We start from the raw sequence: 25,042 nt of genomic DNA on the forward strand, positions 1-25,042 counted from the left end.
CACCACACTGTTAAATTTTTGCCTCATAAAACATTCTCGAATCCTGGCATCATCCTGGTAAATCTCCTCTGCACCCTCTCCATAGCTTCCACATCCTTCCTGTAATGAAGCAACCAGAACCGAACACAATATTCCATGTGTGATCTAACCAGAGGTTTATAGAGCTACAACATTACCTCACGGCTCTTAAAATCAATCCCCCGTCTAATGAAGGCCAGCACACGGTACGCCTTCTTAACTATCTTATGGGTGCTGAAGGCTTCCTCATCAAGTCAGAATTTTGGATCTGGTTGTTGATGGTTTGAACTGGAGTCTTGTGCGGCTGCAGAGGCTGCAGGAGCAGTGGAGGCGAATCAATAGGCACTCAGTGACTCTGGGGAGGACTCTCTTTTGTTTCTCTTTCTCTGACTGAAGGGGGTGTCAGGAATGCTACTGGGGAATTTTTTGTCTGCTTTATTACATGACAATAAATAGTATCAGACATGATCTGATCAACCTTTAGAGATCAGCTGTAATAACCTCCAGGACACAGAACATACACCACAGCAACAAGTGCTTCACCCTGTGTGTCTGAGCTAAGGACTGTGACCAAACTAAAACTCAGCTGCCTGCACATGATCGGTATCCCCATATCCCTCCATCGCACGCCCCCCCCCCCACCCACAGCACCCTTACACTCCACATGCTCAAGCATCTATTGAGAAGCCTCTTAAACATCACTATTGCATCTGCTTCCACCACCACCCCTGGCACCAACCACTCTGTGGGCAAAATACTTGCCCCACAGATCTCCCTTAAGCTGCTCCCCTCCTTGCCTTCAACACAAGACCTTTAATATAAGATACTTTCACCCTGGGTAAACATTGAAACGTATCCATTATGAAATAAATTGCATCCATTATAAAACTTAACAATGATTGGAAGGTGATCAGAGGCTTTTTTAATTGCATTCACTTGGGTTTTATTGGTGTTATAATACCTTCCAGTCAAATCACAAAATCGTAGAATAATTACCTCAGCAATATAGTAGGCTGTTCAGCCCATCTCTGCTTGCTGTGGTACAGTTATAGAACATAGAACATTACAGCACAGAACAGGTCCTTTAGCCCTTGATGCTGTGACAACCTATATATTCCTACCAATAAAAACAAAACCTTCCCTCCCTTATAACCCTCTATTTTTCTTTCATCCATGTTCCTGTCTAAGAGATCCTTAAATACTCCTAATATTTCAGCCTCCACCACCATCTTTGGCAAGGCATTCCAGGCACCCACCACTCTCTGTGTAAAAATCTTACCCCTGATGCCTCCCCTAAACCTTCCTCCCTTCACGTTGTACCGATGTCCTCTGAGGTTTGTTATTCCTGATGTGGGAAAAAGGTGAAGACTGTCTACTAGAATCTATGCAGGTAAACAGTCTAAGTCACCTCTCATCCTTCTTCACTCTTAGGAGAAAAGCCTTACCTCTACTACCCTTGCCTCATAAGACTTGTTTTTCACTCCAGGCAACATCCTGGTAAATCTCCTCTGCACCCTCTCCATAGCTTATTTAAGTAAAGTCAAGTCATGTTTATTATCATCTGTTTGTACCAGTATCACCTGATGAAATAGCATTCTCCAATCCTCAGTGCAAAACCTGTAGACACACAACCAGACATACAGACAGACAATACATATGCAGGACAAGTATCCATCTATATTTAGGAAAAGTATGTTTATAAATAGTGTTTATGACCTTCTAATCTTTTTTATGGTTAGCTGTTTTAATTTTTTTCCTACGTCCTTGTTTCATGCTTGTAAAGTATATTGCCTTAATTTGTATTAATGTGTCCTTTTTTTATTTTAAGGTGGTTAGTTTTTTTTCTGTTTTTATCCCTCGGGGAAGTGGTTGGGGGCGAACGGCTAAATGATAAGGGGCTGGATGAGGAGGGATCTCTGGGAGACGAAGGTACAAAGGAAATTGGTATGATAACTCCTGGGGCAATGGCTAAGAGTATAAGGTTTGTAAGTCTTAATGTGAACAGTTTGAATGGAAAGATTAAGAGAAAAAGAGTCTTGACACACATTAAGAAATTGAGAGTGGACCTGGCTTTCCTCCAAGAGAAACCCATTGGACAGAACTAGAACACCAAAAGTTAAAAAGAGGATGGGTGGGCCAGCTACTGGCCTCCTCATTCAGTTCAAAAGCAAGGGGGGGTGGGGTGGCAATTCTGATTGGGAAGAGTGTTCTGGTGAGAGTGCAGAATGTGGCGACAGATAAAACAGGTAGATTTGTAATGGTGCACTGTCAAATATATTCAGAGTCTTGGATCCTGGTGAATCTATATGCCCCCAATATAGATGACAAAAAATTTATGCAATACATTTTCCTGAGGTTGTCATAAGAAAAAGAGAATATTCTAATTGGGGGAGATTTTAATTTTTGTTAGAATCCTGTTTTGGACAAGTCAATGAAAAAAAGTGAAAAGAAAGGCGGCCCACTGTTGGTGGTATGAGAGAACTGAACATGATAGATGTGTGGAGACAGAAGCATCTGAGGGAGAGGGATTATTCCTTCTACTCAAGGCAGCATGATTCCTAATCTAGAATAATTTTTTTCTGGGTTCAGCTGATATAGAGGGTAGGATCATGGAGGCTGAGTACATGACAAATCTGCTTTCAGATCATTCTTCTTTAGTAGTCATGATAGAGATGTCGGACAAACAGGAAATGGTATACAGATGGCATCTTAATGCACTGCTGTTAAATAAACTGGAGTTTTGTAGCTAAAAGAACACAGATAGATCTGTTTTGTGAGGCTAACTGCACCTCCACTCCCGATAAATTCCTTTTATGGGACACCCTCAAAGCATATTTGAGAGGTCAAATAATTGGATATACTAAAACAATAAAAAAAGAATACGAGAGGGAGGTGAGTGAATTGGAGCAAGAAATCACTCGTTTAGAAAAGGACTTTCAAAAGTTGGGCTCAGAAGACCAATATAGGGTCTAAGCAAACAAGAAGTTAAAATATTACACTCAACAAACATATCGTACTGAAAAAGTCATATTACGGTCTAAACAAAAATATTATGAATTAGGGGAGAGAGCCCATAAGGTCCTGGCATGGCAGTTCAGAACAAAACAAGCCTCAAGAACAATCAATGAGATACAAATGGGGGATGGCAGGATCTCAAGCCAAAGGAAATTAATGATGCCTTCTGAGAATTTTATGCAGATTTATCCTAATCAGAATTGGAAGGGAAATCGAATAAAATTGGTGAATTACTGCCCAAGATAGTTACCAAACTTGGACCCAGATGGACAACAAGGCCGAAATTGCCCTTTTACGGAGGAAGAAATAGTGAGCGCATTGAATTCTCTGCAAGCCAACAAGTCTCCAGGAGAAGATGGGTTTCCACCTGAGTTTTATATGGAATTCAAAGATTGGTTTATACCTCTTTATATGGAGGTGATAGATCAGGCAATGGGGGCCCATGGACTCCCAGAATCTTATTCAACAGCAATCATTACAACAATTTTGAAGAAAGATAAGGACCTGTTAAAGTCGTCATCTTACAGCCCTATTTCGCTATTGAATACAGATTATAAGATAATAGTAAAGCATTGGCAAACAGATTGGTTCAAGCCAGAAATTAGAGGGGTCTCCCCGTGGCTCTCGATGCAGAAAAGGTACTTGACAGATTGGAATGGGACTTTTTATTCAAAATCCTGGAGAAAATAGGGCTCGGGCCAACTTTCATTAATTGGATGAGGGTGCAATATCATGCACCCAAAGTGAAAGTTGTGACTAATGGGCAAATTTCTTCAGCATTTCCACTCACAAAGTAAAGCAGAGAGGGATGCCCGCTAACTCCAGCTCTGTTCGTATTGTCCACGGAACCGTTAGCCGAGGCCATTCGTCAGGATCCAAACATTAAGGGGTTCCGAGTAGCCCAGGGAGAACATAAAATCATCTTATTTGCTGTTGATGTATTGATATATTTGACAAACCCAATAAACTCATTGCCCAAGCTGTGCTCTACTCTGGAAAAGTACAGGGAGGTTTCTGGGTACAAGATTAAGATTATGCCTCTTACAGGAGGGGATTATAGTCAATGTCAGAAAAATAGTTACCTAATGTGGCCACAAAATGGGATCAGGTACCTGGGATTCAAAATAGATAATAATCCAAACAATTTGTTGTTACAAGCACAAAGGAACCCAAAACCCAGCAGCAATAAATATTGACCAAGACAAATTGTTACTTTTTTTTAATTTAAATTTTTTTTTCATGTGAATATATACAAACATTTCTCATTAAATTTTTATCTTCGCTCATGTCCAAGTTGCATGTTCCCATTTCCTTCCCACAGCAAAAACATCTATCCGATAATGTTGAGTCCTATTTTTTTAATCTTTGAGGAGTGCTATATACTCTGTGTAACCAATTATACTCTATCATGTGTAACCTTGTGTTTATTATATTCTTCATAGTTCCAGAGCAACTAAAGCGGCATCATCTGCAAAGAGTAGTTCACGGACAAGTTTCTCTTGTGTCTTGGTGTGAGCTTGCAGGCGCCTCAGATTGAAGAGACTGCCATCCGTGCGGTACCGGATGTAAACAGCGTCTTCATTGTTGGGGTCTTTCATGGCTTGGTTCAGCATCATGCTGAAGAAGATTGAAAAGAGGGTTGGTGCGAGAACACAGCCTTGCTTCACGCCATTGTTAATGGAGAAGGGTTCAGAGAGCTCATTGCTGTATCTGACCCGACCTTGTTGGTTTTCGTGCAGTTGGATAATCATGTTGAGGAACTTTGGGGGACATCCGATGCGCTCTAGTATTTGCCAAAGCCCTTTCCTGCTCACGGTGTCGAAGGCTTTGGTGAGGTCAACAAAGGTGATGTAGAGTCCTTTGTTTTGTTCTCTGCACTTTTCTTGGAGCTGTCTGAGGGCAAAGACCATGTCAGTGGTTCCTCTGTTTGCGCGAAAGCCGCACTGTGATTCTGGGAGAATATTCTCAGCGACACTAGGTATTATTCTATTTAGTAGAATCCTAGCGAAGATTTTGCCTGCAATGGAGAGCAACGTGATTCCCCTGTAGTTTGAGCAGTCTGATTTCTCGCCTTTGTTTTTGTACAGGGTGATGATGGTGGCATCACGAAGATCCTGAGGCAGTTTACCTTGGTCCCAACAAAGCTTGAAAAACTCATGCAGTTTGGCATGCAGAGTTTTGCCGCCAGCCTTCCAGACTTCTGGGGGGATTCCATCCATACCTGCTGCTTTGCCACTTTTCAGTTGTTCGATTGCCTTATATGTCTCATCCAGGGTGGGAACCTCATCCAGCTCTAGCCTTAGGGGCTGTTGAGGGAGCCAGCTCTTCAGCGCTTGACGTCCTGCTTTGCGGAAACTGCCAAAATGTTTGGCCTGGAAGTCAGCCTGAAGAAAACTGAGGTCCTCCATCAGCCAGCTCCCCACCATGTCTACCAGCCCCCCCACATCTCCATCGGGCACACAAAACTCAAAACGGTCAACCAGTTTACCTATCTCGGCTGCACCATTTCATCAGATGCAAGGATCGACAATGAGATAGACAACAGACTCGCCAAGGCAAATAGCGCCTTTGGAAGACTACACAAAAGAGTCTGGAAAAACAACCAACTGAAAAACCTCACAAAGATAAGCGTATACAGAGCCGTTGTCATACCCACACTCCTGTTCGGCTCCGAATCATGGGTCCTCTACCGGCACCACCTACGGCTCCTAGAACGCTTCCACCAGCGTTGTCTCCGCTCCATCCTCAACATCCATTGGAGCGCTTACACCCCTAACGTCGAAGTATTCGAGATGGCAGAGGTCGACAGCATCGAGTCCACGCTGCTGAAGATCCAGCTGCGCTGGATGGGTCACGTCTCCAGAATGGAGGACCATCGCCTTCCCAAGATCGTGTTATATGGCGAGCTCTCCACTGGCCACCGTGACAGAGGTGCACCAAAGAAAAGGTACAAGGACTGCCTAAAGAAATCTCTTGGTGCCTGCCACATTGACCACCGCCAGTGGGCTGATAACGCCTCAAACCGTGCATCTTGGCGCCTCACAGTTTGGCGGGCAGCAACCTCCTTTGAAGAAGACCGCAGAGCCCACCTCACTGACAAAAGGCAAAGGAGGAAAAACCCAACACCCAACCCCAACCAACCAATTTTCCCTTGCAACCGCTGCAATCGTGTCTGCCTGTCCCGCATCGGACTTGTCAGCCACAAACGAGCCTGCAGCTGACGTGGACTTTTTACCCCTTCCATAATCTTCGTCCGCGAAGCCAAGCCAAAGATAGTTCCAGAACATAACTTTTCCCATGTTTCATTCTTTATCTTTATGTTTAAATCATTTACCCACTTCAGCTTAGGTTTATAGTTTATTTCATTTTCTTTATCTTGCAGCTTAATGTACATGTTCGTTATAAATCTTTTAATTATCATTGTGTCTGTAATCACATATTCAAAGCTGCTTCCTTCAGGTAATCTCAAGCTGTTTCCCAATTTATCCTTTAAATAAGCTTTCAATTGATGATATGCAAACATTGTTCAATGAGTTATTCCATATTTATACTTCAACTGTTCAAATGTTAATAAATTATTTCCCAAAAAACAATTTTCTATTCTTTTGATTCCTTTTCTCTCCCATTCTCTAAAGGAAAGGTTATCTATTGTAAAAGGGATTAGCGGATTTTGGATCAATAATAATTTTGGTATTTGGTAATTCATTTTTTTTCTTTCGAAGTGGATCTTCTTCCATGTATTAAGTAAATGATGTAGTACTGGTGAGTTTTTATATTGCACCAATTTTATATGTTCCGGTACCTTCTTGCCTATTTTATCTAGTTCTATCTTAGTCCAGTCTGGTAAAAATCTGATAAATACCTTAATTGTGCTGCTCTATAATAATTTCTAAAATTTGGTAACTGCAAACCACCTTGATTATACCTCTCTGTTAATTTATCTAACGCTACCCTTGGTTTCTCCCCTTTCCACAAGAATTTCCTTATTGTTCTCCTAAGTTCATTAAAAAAAATTCTGTTAAGGGAATTGCTAATGTTTGAAATAAGTATTGTATCCTTGGGAACACGCTCATTTTAATGCAGTTCACCCTCCCTATCAACGTTAACGGCAGTTCTTTCCAATGTTCTAAGTCTTCCTGCAATTTCTTTATTAGTGGCTGATAATTTATCAAGTGGCTTAAATTATTATCTAACCTGATACCTAGGTATCGGATTGCTTGTGTTTGCCATTTAAATGGTGATTCTTTTTTAAATTGTGTATAATCTGTGTTACTCATTGGCATCACTTCACTTTTATTTGTGTTGATCTTGTACGCCGATATTTCTCCATATTCCTTCAATTTCTTATGTAATTCTTTTATTGATATCTCTGGTTCTGTTAAGTATACTATAATGTCATTTGCAAATAAGCTAATTTTATACTCCTTCTCCTTTATTCTTATCCCTTTTATTTTATTTTCTATTCTTATCAATACTGCCAGAGGTTCTATTGCTAAGCCGAACAATGAGAGGGATAGTGGACATCCCTGTCCAGTTGACGTACTTAATTTAAATTGATTCGATACATATAAATTTACTGCTACTTTCGCCAATGGTCCATTATACAATGCTTTAATCCAATTTATATATTTTTCTGGTAGACTGAACTTCTGTAATACTTTAAATAAGTAGTTCCACTCTACTCTGTCAAAAGTTTTTTCTGCGTCTAGAGCAACAGCCACTGTTGGTTTCTTATTTCCATGAACTACATGAATTAGATTAATAAATTTACATTGTCCACTGTTTGTCTTTTCTTAATAAATCCAGTTTGATCTTGTTTTACTATTTTTGGTACACAATTGGACAATCTGTTAATAGTTATAATCAGAGTTAAATAGAGATATTGGTCTATATGATGCTGGTATTAATGGATCCTTCCCCATCTTTGGTATTACTGTAATTATTGCTGTCTTACATGAATCTTTTTCTAACTTTTTTCCTGTTTTCCTAGAGGGCTGGTTTTCCTGACTGGCCACTACTCCCTCATGTGACTCCTTAGGACAAATAGTTACTTAAAGAAAAGTTGTTTTTAATTATCTTTAAACATGAAAACAGAATCAAACTTTAACTTATCTCTATTAACTTAACTAACCCAAATTAACCCCCTTCTAATTCTAAGCACACGTGTGTGTAAATTTAAGAAAAGTTCTTTGGTTCACAGTCCAATCTCACAACTCATTCTTCCAAATTCACTGGTTGTAGGCAATTCTTAGACTGTGCACAGAATTTAACATGTACAAAGTTCACCAGGCTTTGGTGCTTGAAAGGTAAATGGTTACCGCTCAGGAAGGTTCTTGTAGGTTTGCAGAGAGAGATGTTTTGTTTCAGGACATCCACAACTGAGGTACCTCCATCAGTCACCTCAGTGTCTTGCTGACAAAACCCTCCCCTTCAGGGTTCTCCAGATGATAACCTCTTTCTTTCATATCCCACAGAGTTCCTTTTAGTTTCTCTTATTCCAAGTGAAACATTAGACAGCCAGTCCTCTCCACTTGCATGAACCACAAGAGCTGACTACGCCATCTTCCAAATTGGAGCTTCTGTTTCAGTTCCAGCAACTTCTGCAGCTTGACACTGCTCTCTCTCTCTCTCTCTTTCTCTCTCTCTCTCTCTCTCCCACACTCTGAGACTGAGACAGTCTGTTTGACTCTCTCTGCTTGCAAAACCACATGACCCTCTTACAACAGCAAATCTTCTGTAGACAATAGGGCACCAGCCTGCTCTTTCATCTGTTGCTTTGGGTAAACAAGAACCCATCATTCCCTCTCTGAGCTCCTGCAAAAAGGTGTGAGAAGCCTCCACGTCTCCTCTGTTGCTTTAAAGACAATAGTCCATTTATTCCACAACATCAGTTCAATTAACACCTACTTGTAAAGACTCCATAGGCACTCTTCAAAGTTTCTGTATGTCACTATGTGCATGAAGTCTCTAGTATTTCAAATAAGATCTGTTTTAAAGCGTTTGTATGTAACCTACTTCACCTTTCCCAATTTATCTCCTAAAAATATTTCTACATACTCTGTCACATTGTACAAATTAAATTATATCCCTTGCTGGAAAAACTCGAGGAGGACCTAAACAGATGGATGACCTTGCTCATAATGTTTTTGGGCAGGGTCAGTTGTGTGAAAATGAATGTGCTGCCAAGACTCCAGTATCTCTTTCAAACCTTGCCTGTGACGTTGCCCAGGAGTTTCCTTCAGGCCCTGCTCTCACGGATAAGAACATTCTTATGGAATGGGAAGGTAGCCAGGGGATCTCTATGGAGAAATTGACCTGGGACTATAGTCTGGGCAGATTACGGAGGCCAGACTTTAAAATAATGTTGGGCAGCCCTGTCGAGGTATATCTCCTCATTTTTTGGGGTTGGGGGGGAGAGGTACCATCCTGGGTACAAATTGTTCTGCACTTGGTAGGTAAGAAGATGGCAGAGGACTTTATTTACAAATGGGATGCCAAATTGCTATTTGAAATACAGACAGCCCCATCCTAAAGCAGATTATTCACATCTGGGGTGGCATTAATCAGTACTTAGGAATAAAATTGGGGCTGTCTCCAAAAACTCCTCTAACTCCGAACCATTTAATACTTTTGACAGTGGATAACAAGATCCTAGTCACCTGGTGCAGGAATGATGCTAGGTGGATAGAGGATTGTTATGAGCAGGGGCAATTAATGTCATTTGAGCATCTTAGGCAGAAATATGATTTGTTAAATAAGACATTCCACTGCTACCTTCAGATAAGATCTTTGCTGCAGGACAAATGAGGCCCAACTATGGCCCTACCAAAGTGCAGTGACATAGAGACCATGATTCGATGGGGCACCACACGGAAATTTATTTCGACAATGTATTTTCTGCTCCAAGCAGAAGGACCCAAATGAGGTCTTCACAAATTGAGACAGAGGTGGGAGTCGGATTTGGGAACAACGATTGATGAGTGGTGCTGGTCCGACCTATGAATTTCTTGCACCAACTGTATCTGATGCTGCAAAAGATTATCAGGTCCAAGCTGGAACTGTCGGATCAGTGTTTCAGATGCGCCATTGTGACAGGAACCTTTATGTATGCGACCTGGACATGTACCAAGGTGAGGCCCTTCTGGGCAGAGCTAGGTGAAGTCCTAGGGAAAATCAGAGGTAAGGAATTTCCACAGGATCCTGGTTTTTACTGTTGGGTAACATGATGGACAAGACTTACAATGAAGCTGTCCAAATTCCAAATTCAATTTTTAATGATCGCATTGGTGGTGGCCAGGAAGTGCATAGCGGTTACCTGGAAGTCCGACTCTCACTTGAGTATTGCGCAATGCAGCAAGGAGATGCAAGTCCATGTTTTCCTGGAGAAAGTTACCTATAACCTGAGGGGAAGATACAGTACCTTCCAAAAGATTTGGCAACTATACCTGAGCCATAGAGGAGCACAGTTGTGAAAGAGATAAATTTGCTAAAGGGCCCGGTTCACTCCGATTCCTCTCCAATCTCTGGAGGGGGAGGGGGTGGGGGAACAAGGGGGTCCGCCTCAGTCCAGACAGGAAAAGTCAGGAAAACATAGGAAAATCGGCCCAATCCTCTGGCCGTTGGACCAGGTCAGACCCACAACTTCCCAATGTGATTTATTCGCGTGTTTTGCACATTTTAATGTCTTAAATGTTTTTTCTTTGCTTGTCTAAGTGTTAAGTGATGGAGGTTGAGGGAATGGGCTGGGGGGAGGGAGAAAGCGGAAGGAGTGTTAGGTTTGGATTCGACAGAAAATTCTCATAGATGGGAGAAAGATCAGTTGTAATGGACACAGATTTGTAAAAACTGTTGATGATGTGTGTAAACTGTTGAATTCAATGTTGAAAAATACAAATAAATTATTCAAAATAAAAATATTCATCTATACAAATAAATAAATAATTTGATTTTGTGCACATGAGAGTTTCTGATAGTCAGTGTCGGCAGTTCCTTTGGTCATTCAACATTGTCACTACCCATGGGAAGAGCTTTTTTCTCAGCCAGGTGGTGTTGGCTCCATGAGTGTGACTTGAACCTGCAGGCCTCCTGACTCAGGGGCAGGACCTTGTGACTTCAAAATAACCCTTCAGGAATGCAGCTGTGGTAGAGCTGTGGAACGGCTCCTGTCTAGAATTTCATTACCTCTCACCTCAATGTCTTCAAGTCAAGTCATCACCTTTATTTGCCATTCATACCATGCTCGCATGGTAAAGACAAGATAGGATTTCTCCAGGACCACGGAGCATATTTACATAAATATAGGTTAGAATAGAACTTCAACACATCGAAACATAGAAACATAGAAGATAGGAGCAGGAGTAGGTCATTCGACCCTTCGAGCCTGCTCCACCATTCAACGAGATCATGGCTGATCTTAAAGTTCAGTACCCCGTCCCCGCCTTCTCTCCGTAACCTTTAATACCCTTATACTGAAGAAATAGATCTAATTCCCTCTTAAATAGATTTAATGAACCTGCTCTACTGCCCTCTGTGGCAATGAATTCCACAGATTCACCACCCTCTGGGTCAAGAAATTCCTCCTCATCTCGGTCCTAAATGGTTTGCCTCTTATCCTCAAACCATGGCCCCGGGTTCTGCATTTTCCCATCCTTGGAAACATCCCATCTGCATCCATTCTGTCCAGTCCTGCCAGAATTTTATAGGTCTCTATGAGATCCTCTCTCAATCTTCTAAACTCCAGCGAGTACAATCCCAATTTGCGCAATCTTTCCTCCTAAGTCATTCCTGCCATTCCAGGTATCAGCCTGGTGAATCGCCTCTGCACTCCCTCCATTGCAAGAACATCCTTCCTTAGATAAGGTGACCAAAACTGCACACAATACTCCATGTGGGGTCTCACCAAGGCCCTGTACAGCTGCAGTAAGGTATCCTTGTTCCTAGACTCAAACCCTCTTGATATGAAGGCCAACATACCATTTGACTTTTTAACCGCCTGCTGTACCTGCATGCTCGCCTTCAGAGACTGATGTACAAGTACCCCTAGGTCTCTCTACACATCCCCATCTCTTAATCTATTGCCATTCAAATAGTAATCTGCCCTCCGGTTTGTATTACCAAAGTGGATAACCTCACATTTATCCACATTGTAGTGCATTTGCCATGGATCTGCCCAGTCCCTCAATTTATCCAAATCACACTGGAGCTTCCTGACCCCCTCTTCTGTGCACACAACCCCTCCTAGCTTAGTGTCATCTGCAAATTTGGAGATATTACATCCAATCCCCTCATCCAGATCATTAATGTAAATTGTGAACAGCTGGGGTCCCAGTACAGATCCCTGTGGCACCCCACTGGTCACCGCCTGCCACTCAGAAAACGAGCCATTTATCCCAACTCTCTGTCTTCTACCTGCCAGCCAGTTCTCAATCCACATCAATACTTTGCCCCAATCCCATGAGCCTTGATTTTGGAAGCCATCATTTATTTTAACACATTTAAAATATTAAGACTTGTATATTAACGGTCCACGGTACCCAATTAAAAAACAGAGGCTGTCCAAGAATACTAAGGCTCTGCAAAGTAAAAAGTACTGTGGCTGGAATTCATCAATATTCCTCATTAACCATCTGCTTTATGGTTGGCAGATCCTGAATGAGTAATTCTTGATTTAAAAACCTCTCCACACAGTCTGCATGGAGGAGGATCTGAGGAAATTATTCCAGTCGCCTTTGCGTTTGGCACACAGCTTTCGATTTGTTCTCCGAGGGTCAAAGTTGCAACTGAAGGATTTGTGAAAGTATTTACCATTGTGTCAATGGGAACCACATCTGACTGGTCAAGTGGAGTAACAAGCTGATTGCATGCCAAAGGAGCAGCCCTGTGATAAAGTGTGCGGGTCTGGCAGTAACACATGGGTGTGCATTAGGTCCAAAGGTGATCTCGTAACCAGAGCAATTATTAAACTGATATACTGAGCAAACTAGGGGTTCAAGTCCATAGGGTCCTTAAAGTGGCCACAAAAATAGACAGGGTGGTAAAGTAAGTGAACAGCATGCTTGCTTTCGATTCAAGATTCTTTTTATTATCATAGTACAGAATATATAATAGTGTATGAAATTGCCTCCTGCCTACTGTAAGGCAGACAGAGAGTCTCCGTTAGTGTCGCCCGGCGCCCCTTGCAGAAAGAGAGATAGAGAAGGAAAAGAAAGCATCTTCAGAGTCACTGAGTGCCCATGGATTCACCTCCAGCGCTCCCGCAGCCTCTGCAGCTGCACAGACTCCTGTTAATTCATCGTCATCCTGATCTCCAGATCCAAATCCCCAACATGATCAGGAAGCCTCCAGCGCCCTCGGCACCCTCTCCAATCCTGGTTCCTATACCTGGTTCCCATGAGCCAGTCTCCAGCAGCCTGCACCCTGTGTTGGTCCCTCGACTGCAAGCCTCCCACAGTCTGTGTGGGTCCCTCATCCTCTGAAACCCTCGCTATTCTGCTGCCTTCGCCTCCGTCCTGTAGGATCATATCCTCTGCTTCTTCTCTCCCGGAATAAGCAACACCTTGTGGCTGCTGCCAAGCTCTGGCACTACCATCTTAGGCACAGGCCATTTATAGTGTGCACAGTGCCACTGGCAATAGTGCTGAGCTGTTGAACACTTCAGAGCAGCGCTGTGTCTCCTCTCCCCATCTCTCCGGGTCCGCACCAGAGCAGCGCTGTGTCTCCTCTCCCCAATCTCTCCAGGTCCACACCAGAGCAGCGCTGTGTCTCCTCTCCCCATCTCTCCAGGTCCACACCAGAGCAGCGCTGTGTCTCCTCTCCCCAATCTCTCCAGGTCCACACCAGAGCAGTGCTGTGTCTCCTCTCCCCAATCTCTCCAGGTCCACACCAGAGCAACGCTGTGTCTCCTCTCCCCATCTCTCCAGTTCCACACCAGAGCAGCGCTGTGTCTCCTCTCCCCAATCTCTCCAGATCCACACCAGAGAAGCGCTGTCTCCTCTCCCCATCTCTCCGGGTCCACACCAGAGCAGCGCTGTGTCTCCTCTCCCCAATCTCTCCAGGTCCACACCAGAGCAGCGCTGTGTCTCCTCTCCCCATCTCTCCGGGTCCGCACCAGAGCAGCGCTGTGTATCCTCTCCCCAATCTCTCCAGGTCCACACCAGAGCAGCGCTGTCTCCTCTCCCCATCTCTCCGGGTCCACACCAGAGCAGCGCTGTGTCTCCTCTCCCCAATCTCTCCAGGTCCACACCAGAGCAGCGCTGTCTCCTCTCCCCATCTCTCCGGGTCCACACCAGAGCAGCGCTGTGTCTCCTCTCCCCAATCTCTCCAGGTCCACACCAGAGCAGTGCTGTGTCTCCTCTCCCCAATCTCTCCAGCTCCACACCAGAGCAGCGCTGTCTCCTCTCCCCATCTCTCCGGGTCCACACCAGAGCAGCGCTGTCTCCTCTCCCCATCTCTCCGGGTCCACACCAGAGCAGCGCTGTGTCTCCTCTCCCCAATCTCTCCAGGTCCACACCAGAGCAGCGCTGTGTCTCCTCTCCCCAATCTCTCCAGGTCCACACCAGAGCAGCGCTGTCTCCTCTCCCCATCTCTCCGGGTCCACACCAGAGCAGCGCTGTGTCTCCTCTCCCCAATCTCTCCAGGTCCACACCAGAGCAGCGCTGTGTCTCCTCTCCCCATCTCTCCGGGTCCGCACCAGAGCAGCGCTGTGTCTCCTCTCCCCAATCTCTCCAGGTCCACACCAGAGCAGCGCTGTCTCCTCTCCCCATCTCTCCGGGTCCACACCAGAGCAGCGCTGTGTCTCCTCTCCCCAATCTCTCCAGGTCCACACCAGAGCAGCGCTGTGTCTCCTCTCCCCAATCTCTCCAGGTCCACACCAGAGCAGCGCTGTGTCTCCTCTCCCCAATCTCTCCAGGTCCACACCAGAGCAGCGCTGTGTCTCCTCTCCCCAATCTCTCCAGGTCCACACCAGAGCAACGCTGTGTCTCCTCTCCCCATCTCTCCAGGTCCACACCAGAGCAGCGCTGTGTCTCCTCTCCCCAATCTCTCCAGGTCCACACTAGAGCAGCGCTGTCTCCTCTCCCCATCTCTCCGGGTCCACACCAGAGCAGCGCTGTGTCTCCTCTCCCCAATCTCTCCAGGTCCACACCAGAGCAGCGCTGTGTCTCCTCTCCCCATCTCTCCGGGTCCGCACCAGAGCAGCGCTGTGTCTCCTCTCCCCAATCTCTCCAGGTCCACACCAGAGCAGCGCTGTCTCCTCTCCCCATCTCTCCGGGTCCACACCAGAGCAGCGCTGTGTCTCCTCTCCCCAATCTCTCCAGGTCCACACCAGAGCAGCGCTGTGCCTACTCTCCCCAATCTCTCCAGGTCCACACCAGAGCAGTGCTGTGTCTCCTCTCCCCAATCTCTCCAGGTCCACACCAGAGCAACGCTGTGTCTCCTCTCCCCATCTCTCCAGTTCCACACCAGAGCAGCGCTGTGTCTCCTCTCCCCAATCTCTCCAGATCCACACCAGAGAAGCGCTGTCTCCTCTCCCCATCTCTCCGGGTCCACACCAGAGCAGCGCTGTGTCTCCTCTCCCCAATCTCTCCAGGTCCACACCAGAGCAGCGCTGTGTCTCCTCTCCCCATCTCTCCGGGTCCGCACCAGAGCAGCGCTGTGTATCCTCTCCCCAATCTCTCCAGGTCCACACCAGAGCAGCGCTGTCTCCTCTCCCCATCTCTCCGGGTCCACACCAGAGCAGCGCTGTGTCTCCTCTCCCCAATCTCTCCAGGTCCACACCAGAGCAGCGCTGTCTCCTCTCCCCATCTCTCCGGGTCCACACCAGAGCAGCGCTGTGTCTCCTCTCCCCAATCTCTCCAGGTCCACACCAGAGCAGTGCTGTGTCTCCTCTCCCCAATCTCTCCAGCTCCACACCAGAGCAGCGCTGTCTCCTCTCCCCATCTCTCCGGGTCCACACCAGAGCAGCGCTGTCTCCTCTCCCCATCTCTCCGGGTCCACACCAGAGCAGCGCTGTGTCTCCTCTCCCCAATCTCTCCAGGTCCACACCAGAGCAGCGCTGTGTCTCCTCTCCCCAATCTCTCCAGGTCCACACCAGAGCAGCGCTGTCTCCTCTCCCCATCTCTCCGGGTCCACACCAGAGCAGCGCTGTGTCTCCTCTCCCCAATCTCTCCAGGTCCACACCAGAGCAGCGCTGTGTCTCCTCTCCCCATCTCTCCGGGTCCGCACCAGAGCAGCGCTGTGTCTCCTCTCCCCAATCTCTCCAGGTCCACACCAGAGCAGCGCTGTCTCCTCTCCCCATCTCTCCGGGTCCACACCAGAGCAGCGCTGTGTCTCCTCTCCCCAATCTCTCCAGGTCCACACCAGAGCAGCGCTGTGTCTCCTCTCCCCAATCTCTCCAGGTCCACACCAGAGCAGCGCTGTGTCTCCTCTCCCCAATCTCTCCAGGTCCACACCAGAGCAGCGCTGTGTCTCCTCTCCCCAATCTCTCCAGGTCCACACCAGAGCAACGCTGTGTCTCCTCTCCCCATCTCTCCAGGTCCACACCAGAGCAGCGCTGTGTCTCCTCTCCCCAATCTCTCCAGGTCCACACTAGAGCAGCGCTGTCTCCTCTCCCCATCTCTCCAGGTCCACACCAGAGCAGCGCTGTGTCTCCTCTCCCCAATCTCTCCAGGTCCACACCAGAGCAGCGCTGTGTCTCCTCTCCCCATCTCTCCGGGTCCGCACCAGAGCAGCGCTGTGTCTCCTCTCCCCAATCTCTCCAGGTCCACACCAGAGCAGCGCTGTCTCCTCTCCCCATCTCTCCGGGTCCACACCAGAGCAGCGCTGTGTCTCCTCTCCCCAATCTCTCCAGGTCCACACCAGAGCAGCGCTGTCTCCTCTCCCCATCTCTCCGGGTCCACACCAGAGCAGCGCTGTGTCTCCTCTCCCCAATCTCTCCAGGTCCACACCAGAGCAGCGCTGTGTCTCCTCTCCCCAATCTCTCCAGGTCCACACCAGAGCAGCGCTGTGTCTCCTCTCCCCAATCTCTCCAGGTCCACACCAGAGCAACGCTGTGTCTCCTCTCCCCAATCTCTCCAGGTCTACACCAGAGCGGTGTTATTGTTACAACCCCTCTGACAGCGCTGCCATTTCTTGCTCTTTAAAGCAGAACTTCCTTAAACCTCCCAATACCTGATGATAATGTTTAATGTCATGTACATTGCACAATGTAATAGGCACGAAAATTCCTTCTTGCTGCTGCCAAACAGGTAGTTTGTAGAAAAAAATACAACAGTATACATTAAATTAAAAAAGACATAATCAATACCAAAGATTCATAGATAATAAATATTTTGTTACCAAAAGAACAAAAAAAGTAGCATGAAAATAGTTACAACTTGGAGTCGGGCCACAAGTATTCAACTTTAAGACCATAAGACAAAGAGCAAAAAAAGGCCATTCAGGCCATTGAATCTGCCCCATCATTCAATCACAAGCTGATCAATTTTCCCACTCAGCCCCATTGCCCGGCCTTCTCCCCATAACCTTTGATACCCTAGCTAATCAAGTACCTATCAATCTCTTCCTTAAATTCACCCAATGGCCTGGCCTCCACACTGCCTGTGGCAACAAATTCCACAGATTTATCACCCTCTGGCTAAAGAAATTCCTCCCCATCTCTGTTCTAAGTGGACACCCTTTAATCCTAAAGTTGTGCCCTCTCGAGTACCACCATAGGAACAACCTTTTGTGGCCATGGGAATTTCAGTGGACATGATGAAATAACCACACAAGGTGTTTCTTCAGTGAATCAAATGTATTTACTGTTCAGAACGCGCGCAAACTTTTAAAAGCCCGAATCATGCGCCTGACATGTGTTGATGTCATCACTTACTGACGGCACATGGGTAGGTCAATGCCTTCTGGGAGTTGTAGTGCTGCCATAGCACCGCTACATGCCCCCCACCCTCTTCCCTGGAACCAGCAGAAAGGTTTCTCTGTCTTTTAGGTGGCTGACCTCTGTGACGGACTGTTGGCTGTTGCAGTGGGGAAGATTTGTCCAAGAGCTGGTTTAAGCCTGTCAATAGTGAAAGACTGTGGCTTCCCTCCAATGTCCAAAATACAGGTCGACCTAGTTTGTCTGAATACCTTATGTTCCCCTACAGACGAAGACAAACTCGCAGTTTTTTAGGTCTTCGGGCATGAGGGAAGAGTGTTCTCCATGTGACGATGGTAGTATAGAAGTTAATTTTCCTATGGTCTCCCTTGGCCTGCTCAACAGTTCATTCGGATTATTGATGGAGTTGGAATAGTAGGGAACAAACTCCCCTGGGACCACCAACGACACTCTGTACTCGAGCTCAGCAGATAAAGCTTGGAGGCCATCCTTTGGAGTTGTTGGAATACCCAGGGCAGCTCATCAGCCCATTTCAGGCCCTCTAACTGAGCCATCAAGGCTGACTTGAGATGTCGAAGAAATCTTTCCAGCATTCCATTGGCCAGGGGATGATAGGCATTTGTATGGTGAATTGTTGGAGTGAGACAAGGCGGTCCACAGTGAGGAAGTAACTTGTGGACCTCTATCCGAAGTAACATACGCCGATAAACTAAAACGAGATACCCAGGAACTGAGGAAGGAATGCCTGAGCACAAGTGTCTGCAGTAGCACCTACCATAGGCATGGCCTCGGGCCACCGCATAAACCTGTCTATTACTGTAAAAAGATGACAGGATCCTCTTAAAACAGGAAGCAGACCAACAATGTCCATGTGGACATGAGCAAAATGCCAAGTAACTGCTGCGAAGGACTGCAGTGGTGTCTTAGTATGTCGTTGAACTTTTGCTTTCCAGCAGGCAATGCATGACCTCGCCATTTGTGTAACATTCTTTTTAAGACCGTGTACACGAACCTGTCAGAAACCATTCGAACAGTCGATCTAATTGATGGATGTGAGAGACCATGCACAGAGACGAATACTCGACGTTTCCATGATGCTGGAACTACTGGGTGTGGGTCTATGGTTAATATATCACAGAGGAGTAGTTTGCCATGAACTCCAAACTAGACATCCTTCAATTGCAGGTTTGTGACTGCAGTCCGATCAGCATTCGTCTCATGGTCATGTTCTTGGGCTACGGCCAAAGCTGTGTAGTCAAGACCTTGATCTACGGACAAACCTTGAGTGGAGCAGAGCAGGAAAGTGCATCAGCTACTACATTGTCCTTTCTGGAAATATGTACTATTTTTGAGGAAAATTCTGAAATGAATGATAATTACCGTTGTTGTCGCTCCGAGCAGGGCTCTGTGACCTTGGAAAATGCAAATGTTAAGGGCTTGTGGTCAGTGTTCATCGTAAAATCTCTGCCCTCCAAAAAATAATGGAAGTGTCAAATAGGCAAGTTTTGGGGCGTTGTTTGTTTGTATGTAGTGCTGTGTTTAGAGCACTAGAGTGTGACACGGGGTCAAGAGTGGAGGGGTTGGTTGTGCAGACTTGTTTTTCCTTGTGTCCTTTCTAGTCAGCCATAGAATGTCTACCTCTGCTGCTACAGCCCTTGGGTCTTCAAATGAACACTTGGATAACAAGAGCCTAATATCATCTGGCATTCGGTCAAAAAGAGCTGTTTGAATAACATATTGGGCCTTTTGCCAGATGCCAGGAACAGCATTTCTGAAGGGGCGCGGACTCCCATCGAGGTGTAGTCGTTTGGCTCCCCTTTCCCTGTGGGATATACCATATACTTGCAATAAAAGTGCTTTTGAAGCATCATACTTGCTGGATCCCGTAGGAAGTCGCTGAGCCTCTTAGCGACAGCCTGGTCCAGGGCACTGATGAGATGGTAATAAGGAGTGGTGTCCAGTTTGACTTTGCAAAGGTGAAATTGTGCTTCAGTCTGTTGGAACCACAGATCAGGCTCAGCTGCCCAGAAAGGTGGCAGCTTCACATCAACGGGTGCAGAGTCCAGGTTTGTCCAAAAATACATTTTTGGACTCGTCGGGATCACCAATTGTGGCCACTGGAATCGCAGTGGACACGATGAAATAACCACACAAGTCATTTTTTTCCGTGAATCAAACGGATTTACTGTTCAGAATGCACATAACCTTTTAAAAACCTGAATCATGCGCAGACTCATGTTGGCGTCATCACGTACTGATGTCACATAGATGATTTGATGCCTTCTGGGAGTTGTAGTGCCACCATAACGCCACTACACTTTCTACATCTACTCTGTCCATGCCTTTCAACATTTGAAATGTTTCAATGAGATTCCCCCCTCATTCCCCTAAATTCCAACAAGTACAGACCAAGAATTGTCAAACGCTCCTCATATGATAATCCTTTCATTCCTGGAATCATCCTTGTGAATATTCTCTGAACCCTCTCCAACGCCAGCACATCCTTTCTTAAATGAAGAGACCAAAACTGCTCACAACCCTCCCCGTGAGGTCTTAGCAGTGCCTTATAAAACCTCTACATCACATTCTTGCTCTTATATTCAGTTCCTCTTGAACTGAATGCCAGCATTCACCGCCAACTCTACATGCAAGTTTACCTTCAGACTATCAACCTCAAGAAGCTCCAATAAAATTACTGAAGGAGGGGCAAGCCCCGTAACAAACACGGACTCAGGTGGTACAGAACCAGAAAACGCTGAAAGCACATAGTTGGTCAGACAGTGTGTTGGGAGAGAAGAACAGAGCTAACCTCCAGGCTGAAGTAAAAACACAGGAGTATAGGAGGTCAAGATATCTAACCAATGTATCAGACCTGAGCCCTTCTTCAAGGTATCAGCAAAATGCAAATAGGAGTCTAAATGAAAAGGTTGGGGGAGGAGGAGCACAGCCCCACAGACAAAAGGCGATAATTGGACATGGATAGAGGACAGGAGAGGAAAGGTGAGAATTGATTGGAGGAGGGGGGTTTGCTCTGTGAATGCAAAGCTGGAGAAAAGAAGACAGAGGGAAAAGGAGGGATGAAGGCCACCTTTTCATTTTCCTTCTTGATTACCTGCAAACCAACCTTTTGTGATTCATGCACAAGCACTCCCAAGTCCTTCACCATTTAAATAATATTCTGATTTCCCATTTTTCCTTCCTAAGAAGATAACCTCAATGAAGATGAAAGCTCGAGGGTTGGACCTTTTAAGACCAACAATTCGGTGCTGGATTTGAGTAGCATCAACCTCGATGCATTCTGCAATATCGAACACCAATACCAGAGACAGTTAATGGGGAAATTGCTTGGTTTGCAAAGCACCTTCTGCTTAATAATAATGGGTTTATTGTCGTACACAGTGTTCAATGTACATATGCACTGAAATTCATTCTTGCCACATCCAAACAGGTACTTTGCAGGATAAACTATAACAGTAAACAAATTGAATTAAATTAAAAGATACAACAAATACATAAGATAGATAATAAATATTCACAGTAATCCCAGGGCAATAAAAGAGATGAAAAAGTTCAGACAGTCCCTGATCAGTGTACCAAGGGGAGGTTCAGGAGTCTGAGAGCTGTTGGAAAGAAACTATTCTTGAACCTGGAGGTGGTGGTCTTCAGGCTTCTTCAATGGATGGGTAGAGCTTGCTTCAAATAGAATCAGTAGGATTAAAAGAAGTTATAAACTGAGCCGTCCTTTGCAGATATCTGCGTGAGGTGCTGCCTCAAGAAGGCAGCCAACAACATAAAGGACCCCCTTAACCATGGTCAAAACCTCTTCTCACTGCTACCTCTCTGCTCCAAATCACTGAGCTGGAAGTTGAGAGAGTGCCTCGGGCACTGAATGTGTCAGAGGTTTGGATCTGGAGCCTGGGTGTGGTGGAAACACGGTACCTTTCACTACTTGTTTCATGTCTGTGAGTGGTCATTGTTCGCACTACCCCGGGTGGCTGATGGATCGAACAGGAGTCTGTGCGGCTACAGAGTCTGCGGGAGCACTGGTGGCGAATCCACGGACACTCGGTACTCTGAAGGGACTCTCTCTTGCTTCTCTTTCTCCTATTGTTAGGGGCACTGGGCTCATGGAGACTCTTTGCTGCCCTTACAGCAGGCAAAAGTTAAACATACATATGTTACATTTTTTATCTATCATTACATGATAATAAAAGGAACCTTGGAAACTTGAACCTTCTCTTGTTACACTATTGAGGGACTACTCTGACACCACAAAAGGACTTGAACAGGAAAGAGCTTTTTGTTCATAATTTGACAAAGGGCTCAGGCCTGAAACATTAGTTATATAGTACCTTTTCCTGCTGTGGATGCTCTGTTGTGACCTGCTGAGTTTATCTTGCACTTTTGTATGTTAAGCTACAATCTCAGCGTCTGCAGACTTTCTTGTTTTTTGCTTTTTGCCGTTTTTCTTTTACAAAGTATCTGTTCGGCTTCAGCAAGTAAGAATTTTGGCGCATCTGTACATTGTACAATGTGTATGACGATAAACACGTTCTCTGATCACATTGACATCACAGAAATGGTATAATTCAGTGAGTGTGGATCCTACCTGGCAGGATTCTCCCAAGTAGTTTGGGGGACAGGAGCACATCTCCACATTGGTTGCAGGCCGCCCGGTTCCGGAAGCAGAGGCTTGCTCCAGCTGTACAGAGCCAAGTGACAGGCGCTGTGTTTGGGAGAAGTACAGGGCTCGAATCTGAAGATCTGCCAGGTTGCTCAACAGCAGCATGAAGTCCTCCCTGGAAACCGGGCTGTTGATGTCAGGATGATGGAAATGATCCTGCGAGTAGAAATGACAATGCTTAACTCCCGCTGCTTCCGAAGAGCAGGCAACATGCTAAAAGACTCCTCCCACCCCGGCCACACACTCAGAACCTTACAACATTACAGCACAGAAATAGGCCCCTTTGGCACTTCTAGTCTGTGCAAACCATTTTTGTTGCCTAGTCTCACTGACCTGCACCGTCTATAGCCCTTCATACCTCTCCAATCCATGTACCTGCCCAAATTCCTCTTAAAAATTAAAATTGAGCCCGCATTCATCATTTCAGCTGGCAGCATATTCCACACTCCCACCCCCTCATGTTCCCCATGAACGCCTCCCCTTTCACACTTAACCCATGCCCTTTGGTTTGAATCTCACCTACCCTCAGTGGAAAAAGTCTATCTACCTACATTTGCCCTGTCTATTCCCCCTCATAATGTTAAATACCTCTGCCAAATCTCCCCTCATTCTTCCACACGTCAAGGAATAAAGTCCTAACCTACTTAACCTTCCCCTGTAAATCAGTTCTTGGAGTCCAGGCAACATCCCAGTAAATCTTCTCTGCACTCTTTCTATCTTATTGATATCTTTCCTTAAGAAGGAAATTAGGAAGGCAAAAAGAAGACAAGAAGGTGCTTTGGCAGATAATGTGAAGGAAAATCCAAATGGGTTCTATAAATGTACTAAAAGTAAAAGGATAGTAAGGGACCAAATTGGTCCCTTAGAAAATCAGAGGGACAACGATGTGTGGAGCCGCATGAAATGGGGAAGATCTTGAACAAATTTTTTTTCATTGGTATTTATGTAGGGAACTGGTGTAGTGAATAAAGGTGGAAGGCAAACAAATAGAAGTGTCATGGAACATATGAAGTTTAAGGAAAAGGATCTGTATCTTGAGGAGACAAGTGCTGAAATTGTAGGGCCCCAGGCAGATATATTCAAAATGTCCTTAGTCATGGGGAAGTGCCAGAGCAGAGGTTTGGAGAGTAGCTCATGTTGTCAAACCAGGCAATTATAGGCCAGTGAGCCTGATGTCAGTAGTATGTAAATTATTAGAAGGATTTCTGAGAGATAAGATATATAGATATTTGGACCATCATCTGCTGTTTAAGGACAGTCAGATGGTAGGTGGATGGTAGGTCATGTTTAACAAATCTTGTAGAGTTTTTTGGAGGAAGTTACCAAGAAGGTTGATGAGGGAAAGGCTGTGGATGTTGTTTATATGGACTTTAGTAAGGCCTTTGACAAGGTTCCACAGGAGAGGTTGGTTCAGAAGGTGAGGACACTTGGCATACATAGAGAGGTTGCAAACTGGATTTGAAATTGACTTGGTGGAATAAAACAGAGAGGGGTGGTGGATGGTTGCTTCTTAGACTGGAGGTCTGTGTCGGGTGGTGTGCCTCAGGGATCTGTGTTGGGACCATTATTGTTTGTTATCTATATAAATGGCCTAGATGATAATGTGATGAATTATTATATTAAATCAACAAGTTAGCTGATGACACAAAGATAGGAGTTGTAGTGTAGTGTGAGGAAGATTTTCAAAGCTTGTAGAGGGATCTGGACCAGCTGGGAAATTGGGCCAGTAAATGGCTGATGGAATTTAATGCAGATAAGTGTGAGGTGTTGCACTTTGGAAGAGAGCATCAGGGTAGGACGTACACTGTACTTTATAGAGCAAAGATACAGATACATAACCAATGTTTCAGGCTTCAGCAAAATATGAGCAAAATGTAGACAGGCACCTGAACAAAATATATGACCTCTTGCCTGTTAATCCATTCTCTTCCCCCTGCCCCTTCCTCCATCCTCTCCTCTCCATCACCCTACCCCATCCACCCCACACCTGCCTCTTTCCTTGCTCAGACCTTGACAGAGGGCTCATGCCCTAAACATTGATTACCCTTCACTTTCTATGGATGCTGTGACACCTGCTGAGTTTCTCCACCACTTTTATTTGCAAACCAGGTGTTATCATTGCATAAATGCAGGAAAGAGAATGTCCTTGGACCTGGTGGTGCACGATCTCAGCCTCTTGACGGGTGGAGGGGGTCAGTAAGTGTGATAGAAGTTTGTGTAGGGGAACACTTTGGGTCCAGTGATCATAATGCCATTAGTTTCAAATTAATTTTGGAAGAGAGATCTAGACCTTGGGTTGAGATTCTAAATTGGATAAAGGCCAATTTTGAGGACGTATGGATTGGGATAAGTTGTTTTCAGACGGGGATGTGCAAGGTAAGTGGAGGACCTTCAAAGGTGAAATTTTGAGATTACAGAGTTTGTATGTTCCTATCAGGATTAAAGGCAACTTT

The 25,042-nt window shown here is 45.5% G+C and overlaps 1 protein-coding gene across 1 annotated transcript in view; it reads right to left on the reverse strand.

Annotated features, from left to right (window-relative positions):
* The window catches only part of LOC138753136 (laminin subunit alpha-3-like), a 341,672-nt gene that overhangs the window by 108,519 nt on the left and 208,111 nt on the right, over window positions 1-25,042 (reverse strand). Inside the window, exon 38 of the mRNA XM_069915711.1 lies at window positions 22,515-22,745. Within this exon, the coding sequence (XP_069771812.1) occupies window positions 22,515-22,745 (231 nt within the window). The remainder of the gene's footprint in view (window positions 1-22,514; window positions 22,746-25,042) is intronic.

This window comes from Narcine bancroftii, chromosome 2 (assembly GCF_036971445.1).
Source record: "Narcine bancroftii isolate sNarBan1 chromosome 2, sNarBan1.hap1, whole genome shotgun sequence".
In the NCBI taxonomy this organism is placed as follows: Eukaryota; Metazoa; Chordata; class Chondrichthyes; order Torpediniformes; family Narcinidae; genus Narcine; species Narcine bancroftii.